The sequence below is a fragment of the Prunus persica genome, chromosome G2 (genome assembly GCF_000346465.2).
Source record: "Prunus persica cultivar Lovell chromosome G2, Prunus_persica_NCBIv2, whole genome shotgun sequence".
NCBI classification, from domain to species: Eukaryota; Viridiplantae; Streptophyta; class Magnoliopsida; order Rosales; family Rosaceae; genus Prunus; species Prunus persica.
In genome coordinates, this window is record NC_034010.1 from 25,891,946 (window position 1) to 25,899,538 (window position 7,593).

Here is a 7,593-nt window from a genome sequence, read left to right on the forward strand (position 1 = left end):
AAGTGCTAACGCGGTTTGGCAATCAATCACCGACTCGAATTTTGTTGTTTCTCCAAGAATTGTTAATTGTCAGTCTCAGCCTCTGAAAGAGAGAGGCATTTTGCTGAATTTTCTATCTTCCGTATAATATTTATATATCTTTAATCTCGCATTTAAATAAGTGGAATATGAAACATCTTTTAATTAAATGAAAACAACTATCACTCTACAAAAACTTAGTGACGAAGACCCACAATATATATATATATAAATGATGGGTGACCCACAATATATACATAATATGGGTGGTTGATGTCTGCTATCTAGGGGCCAATCTTTTTATATTTTTTGAATCTCCTCATTTTTCCGATAATCTGTTGGGAAGGGATCAAAACTATGACTTCAATTAGACATCAACTTTTCAATTCAATCTTGTGCTGCAGAACCACACCCTGTAATTCAGAGATTTCATGGAACAAGGCCAAAGACCCAAAAGAGTAGGACAGACGGGTGGGCTAATTCACACCTTTGGGCTCTTCAGGAAGGATAAGGGAGGCATGGGTTGCTGAGTTGACGTGGGGAACTGTTGGGCCATCTTTCTTTATATAGAACTGAGAGAGATGGGGCATTGCGACAGCTCTCACAGTCACGCAGACAAATGAAAGTTTTAAGTTTTAAGAGAAGGGATAAAAAGATAGGCATCTAGAGCAGACTCCAACATACGTTCAAGATTCGATTCCCACATGAGAAATTTATATCAAATATCAAATTCTGCTGATTTGAGCTGCTTCTCAGAATAAAGGGAAATAAAAAATGCCACATTTTTCTTTTGCGATGGTATGACATTGGAGGAAATCTACCCTACTTATGACCGTTGTAAAATTAGTCACGTGGCAATGGATTTGAAGTTCAAGTAATTAAGAAGGGATAAAAAGATAGGCATCTAGAGTAGACTCCAACACATGTTCAAGATTCGATTCCCACATGAGAAATTTACATCAAATATCAAATTCTGCTGATTTGAGCTGCTTCTCAGAATAAAGGGAAATGAAAAATGTCATAGTTTCTTTTGCGATGGTGTGACATTGGAGGAAATCTATCCTACCTATGACCGTTGTAAAATTAGTCACGTGGCAATGAGTTTGAAGTTCAAGTAATTAAGAGCAACAACTCATACCCAAAGTTTTGTGTTTGAATCTCCTTATCTAATATCGCTTGTATAAAAAACAACGAGTCCGCATGAATAATACATGAGGTGACCGTGATAAGTGATGAATGGGACACGTGTTGAATGCACACAACCCATTAGGAAAGATTTTTATGTGAAAATGGTATATATGCTCTACATGAAACTCCAAAATGTGTGCATGGCATCTATCTCACTGAATACCACATGGCATGCAATTTGCAAACACTTAAAATATGGAATAAAATCGAGCTCCAAATCCCTTCCGAAGATATTTACCAGCTTGGATCGAGCGACACGTGTTGGCATGGCATGTGCCATGATTTGGCTTCTTCGTATTTCTAGGCGACCATTTTTGTGGGTGAGGTTTCTTTTAGTCAACTATGCTACCAAATGTAATTACCTTAAATAGGCTCCGACCAGAACAAATAACAAATTATAACCGAAAAAAAACACAAGGACATAACAAATGGCACTGCCCATGTTCTGTGGAACGGCAAGTCGTTTTACTTACCCATTTGTTGTTTATGAATCAAACACTATAAAGAAAGCATCTTGGGAAAAAAGTACTGCAGCCATTGATGACACAGCTCGAAGTTCAAACTTCAAAGCAACCCAAGAGAGAAAGGGGAACAGAAAAGCCTGAAAACCCAGCTGACGCTAAACAGTAAACAATGACCTCTTCCCATTATCAATGCAAAAAACGTTGTCGTTTTCCCGTTGTCAACATCTCTATGGAGTTTAATGGCAAGTACCTCAATCTTTGTCACACAGTCGAAATGTAAGAAAGAAACACCTTAAAAATAAAAAAAAATGTCGAGGGTGAAGTGGAGTGAGCAAAGACATTTATTTCCCAACAATTTTCATGACAAGAAATAGGTCATGCAATGCATGAACAAGAACATGAACAAGAAGAAGATGCTTACACTTTATACAAACTGAATGTCACTACCAATTACAAATTCATGGAGGAAATTAAAATACACTTACAAATCTGTCTAATTCCTGGTTCAGATTTCACTCCATGAAACTTTAAAAACTCACTTTGGCTTTGTCTCTCTTGGAGCTGGTCCTTCTTCTTCTGCAGATGCTCTGCTTCTTTTTAATTAACTAGCTTACTAATTTCATGGGATTTTCAAGGCCCCATTCGCATTCACTCATATTTTTTCCCCAATATTTACACCACGAGTGAAATTAACGAACCTCACCATCTAACAATCCCACTGTTCACATCCATCGACCAAGTCCTCCGCCGCCTCGGAGTCGACGTCGTCGTCTGCTCCAAATCCATAAACCTCACCCTCCTACGACTCGTCGTTCGAGGCGGCGTCGGCGTCCCCAACCTTCTCTCCGAACCCGAACCCGAAACCGCCGACGACTGGACCCCGCCAAAACAACCGAACAAACCCCGCAAAAACCGCATCAACCCACCACTCTGTCTCCCTCTTCCTCCATTCCTCGACCACGAAATCCTCCTCGGAGCTCCTGCGCCGTTAAAACCGCCGTCCATCTCCGTGTACACCACCGGAAGCTCTCTCTCGACGCCTCTTCTCCCGCCGCTGAATCTCCCCACCGCGAAACCGCCGCCGGGCAGCCTCCAGATCGTAAGACCCGCGTTCTCGTCCTCCTCCTGACCCGTCTCGGCCTCCGAATCGGCCGGCAGTTCATGCCGGCATACCGGACACGAGTTTCGGAGGGAGAGCCACGGGAGTATACAATCCGAGTGGTATATATGCTTGCAGGGCATTTCCCGAACTTCGGTTCCTACTTCGAACGCTTCTTTGCACACCGCGCAGTGATGCTCCGCCGCTATGTGAGACTCGTCGAGCTCGATCGTCGGCATCGATTCCACCGCAGATTTTGATGCGGGTCTCTGCTCGTACCGTCCGATTCCGTTGATTTCGATCTGGGACAGCTGTTCGAGAAGGCGGTCAAAACCCGACCCGAGTAGAAACTCGGACATGCTTGTAGGTAAGGGTCGGAGCCCCGACCCAACACCGTCATCGTAGAACAGCTCGAATCCGCGACCTTCTTCGTTCGAAGTAGCACCTTCGGAGGTTGGCCCGCGAAGGACGATGACCGGGTTGAACGGCGAGCGGTCGCCTTGGTTCCGGCGAGGTCTTCGGGGCCCCGAGGGGCTTGGAGCGGTGTGATCCGGATTGGAGTCAGAACGGTTGTTGGCTCCAATCATGTACATCGCAGCAGCTGGAATCCTCCTAACGCGGCGCGAGTCGGAGCGGGTCGGGTTGTCGATATCCTCGACGAAGCCACTGCCGCAGTCCGGGCACAGCACTGAGGAGGAGACGGCGACGTCGTTTAAAACCCTGACGAAGCGGCTACATCTGTAGCACCAGTAAGATGGCGTCGCTGCGGACATGGAAGGCCAATCAATACTGCCGATCCGAAACAAAAAAACGCCTCTAGCAGTCCAAATCAATTGAATTTGATCCGAGAAATGACAATTCCCAACGGTAAAAGTCCTGTTTGAGAGATGGGAAAATGAATAAAACCCCGAGAGAAGAAACCACAAAAGGGTTTCTTCTGGTTGTCAAATTTGTTAATTGCGTGTTAAAAACTGAAGACAGAAAGGTTTATGGTGTTATTAACAGCAAAACCGCGTTTGTTATTAGCGACTTAGCGTGGCGAGAACGCTCGTAACTTTTGCACACGTGGTGAAGCTTGATTGGGCGAAGCGCATAACGACGTTTAGTGAGCGTTAGAGTTAGAGATGAGAGATGTGTGAGGGTCGGTTGGTTTTGGAGGAAGCGCGAAGCGGAGATGAGACGGTGCGCTTTGGAGTTGGCGATGGCAACGGAACGGAGTATCTTAGAAAAGCCGCGGGAAGTAAGGGAGGGCTGCGCCGTTTTCAATTTGAGCTTCGCGAGCCGGCGCGAAGAGTTTAGAGGAATATTCTATACAGGATGACGTGGCAATATTCGTTTCTTAACTGAGAGGATTTTACTATTATTTGGAAAAGAGACTCTGTCAACTATTTTTCCAAAAGTTCTAACTATGACCCTAAGTCAAACTTCAAAACAACAAGTTAACAGATTGTAATGAACTTTGACCCCCAAAAAAAAAAATTTATAATAAACTGATGGCAATATAAGAAACCAAAAAGATTAAATAATAATTAAAAATAAACTTAAACATTAAAGAAATATTAACAAAAACAACATTTTTTAAAATTGTCCACATAAACTATTCGTAGTGTTTGGGCTCCATCTACTATTATGTAAAATAAACGATGTATAAGTGTTATTTCTATTTCAGCACATAGATTAGAGTATTTAAAAATAAATATTTTCATGCTATAATTCAAAATTACTCGTCTCATGTGAAATCTTTATAAAATACCTAATTTGGGTCTCTTTACTTTTTGATTGGAGGGCAAGATATTTGTGAGTTGTATACACCAAGTAATTTTGTAGTGTTTAATTTCTTAATGATGGTGAGTTATTCATAGTGGTGTTATCAATTCATTTTTGTTATAAAACTTACATTTACATATTAGTATTATTTTAATTTTAATTTTTGGAATTATAAGCAATAATCTAAATTAAAAGAGAAAAATTTCTTTCACACACAAAATAATAATGTCATGAAAATTTAAATTTAAAATCTCTAATTTAACAAATTAACCATATTATTGTAATGTATGAATTTCACGTGTGACGGTCACAAATTAAAATTTGTCATCGTTTCTATGTTGGTATCACCTACAAAAACGGTTTTGACTTTTGGGCTCACCCGTGGCAGTACATTGCACATTCTGATATTTTATGTTCCTCCTTTTTATTACTTGATTATATATCTATTTATTTGAAAAAGGAATTGCTATCCAACTGAGTGAGCTACAGCTACAGGTGAGAAGCGGCTCGGCTGGGGGTAGTGACGTGGCACGCCTCGCGAGCTGAGTCATGATTTTAGAGAGAAGAACCAGTTCGCTGTCCAACACGTCATCATCATCATTTCCCAACACATCGCATGCTTCTTTGTCTTCTTTTCATTGAATGCTGCGTTTCCTTATGTTTCAAAGTTCAAACATTTATCATTTTGTATTTATTCACAGTTTATATATATATATATATATATATATATATATGTTTCAATTCTAATCAAAGAAAAGGTTTTATTGGTTTCTCTTGAACAAGTCCAATGTATTTGTGAAGGGTCATACTTTATATTAATTTCTAAATAAACTCACAATGAGGGTTCAAGACAAAATAATAATTTTTTGAGGATGTTTTATATTGAGAGGATCGATATAGCATATTAAATTCATATACACTATCTGAATGTTATGATTCGAACTCAGAACCTTTGCTACAAAATGAGAATTTTAATTTCTTATTATGATTTCAATTGAAAGTACATGCAACTAGTAATTATTTGCATTTTATTAATTAGTAAATGTTGGGCAAACCGACCATTCATTTCTGGATTATAATTATTTACAATTTTTCCGATGTTTTTTTAAAAAAAATAAAATAATCTCCGCATGATCAACTAGTCATAAGATATTTGCTTTCTTGACAAACTATAATGTTAAACAATCCATCTGCAATGACGAAATTATTGGTATCTAACTTTGCATCTGAATTCCATTTGTCTTACTAATTATAATTAATACATTGTTTAATATATAAGTATTTGATTAATTTTACAGCTGATACGACGCTCTCTTCTTTTTCTTTGGGTGTGCTTTTAGCATGCAATTGCATTGGAAAGCAGAAAAGTTGACTGCATCGGCATGTGAAGCTCAGCACATACGCAGGTTTTGGTAAATAAGAATTTTTCCAAGTCGTACCTATTCTTGAACGCGACATGAATGTCTTCTGCTTTACCCCTTTACCACTTTACGTGTAAAAAAGCATATATATATTACCCCACTCATATTCTTCATTCCATTATCTCTATGGAAAGCCAACCGGGAAAATAAAGAAGAAGAAACGAATAGCAGCATCATCTCTTTCATTTGTGGCTTTGACCAAAATTTAGACTTGCATCATATATATTTGTAAATTAGTCGAAGCCGGGACTAAGGATGAGCTTATTTAATTATACGTTCGTTTTATAACTACTTATTATCTTTTTTTAATTTTAAAATAAATTAAAATTTTTAAATAAATAAAAAACCTCTCGTGAGCACGAAAGCGCGTGTAATGAGACTAGTATTGAATAAATTGGCAATTTGGGTAACAGTTAACATCATCGTGATGAAAGTAGTTGATAAATACAAGGCATTAAACTATTTCCAATTTAATTAATTTTTTACAAATTTAAGCTAGGGTGCACTTAAGTATTTTGACTAATATAATGAAACCTAACATCTACCCCAACCAAAATCCAAATCCATGGAGTTATTAACTTATAAAACTTGGGGCCGGCATAGTGTATTCATACAGGCAACGCTAGTGGGCCTAAAATGATAAAACGAATATTATCTGGGCCTTATTGACAAGCAAATTCACTAGAAAAATGCTACGAATATACTTACAAATTACAGCTAAACATTCCACATGCCATACAGATTTAGGCCCAGGACGTATGCTATATTTCTGTCGCTTTCTTTGTGCAGAAGAACAACACAAGGGCAAGGCAATTTACGGCTTGTTTGGAATTGCTTTTATAGGAAGTATTTATTTATGTTCATAAGTGTTTCTAATCAAAATGTTTTTATTATAAAATTTTTGAATATTCATAAAAAATAATTCAAGTGCTTCATGAAAAGGCACTTAAAATACATATTCAGCACATAACAAGTGCTTCTTTAGAAAGTACTTTTATAATCCAGAATCGTTTCTAAATTTTCTGTCGAATACTGTCAGAATTACTTTTAACTCTTCAAAAAACTCTCCCAAAATGCAATATCGTTTACACTTATATGTCTTCTTGTGTGCCGATGAGATGAGACGGCATGTTCCGAGCATAGTTTTCTTTCTCCTTATCTCTCTTTTTTAGTTTTTCAATGTCATAGGAAATAGAAACAGCAACCAAACACACCTTGGACAGAGAGGTTAGCTACACCAAGACAAAATCCTATATACTTCATTCCAATCCAAGTCCCTAAATCATTTACAAGCAAAATGATCAACATCTACTGCAATGGTACTTTATTGAAAAATGAATAATACTAATTTTTATATCACATGATGTGGCAGTTAATGTGTACATGCCACATCATGTAAAATATTAGTTTTTATTTTTCTAATTTTATTTATTAAAATACATTTCATTCATGTAACTGATGTAGCATATGATATAGACATGTCACATCATATGATATAGAAACGTATGATAAAAATGCAGTAAGTGTAGCATTACTCAAACTAATTTATCATTTTATTTTCTTTTATAATTTATTGACACTTTTTAATTGATGTGGTTGTACCTCATCCGCCACATAAGGTGGTATGAGAGTGTGG

The 7,593-nt window shown here is 38.0% G+C and overlaps 1 protein-coding gene across 1 annotated transcript; it reads right to left on the reverse strand.

The window, feature by feature from the left end:
* LOC18784658 (probable E3 ubiquitin-protein ligase RHC2A) lies at nucleotides 1,989-3,747 on the reverse strand. The gene has a single exon (XM_020557898.1). The coding sequence runs from the start codon at nucleotides 3,540-3,542 to the stop codon at nucleotides 2,370-2,372; it is 1,173 nt and encodes a 390-aa protein (XP_020413487.1). The 5' UTR covers nucleotides 3,543-3,747; the 3' UTR covers nucleotides 1,989-2,369.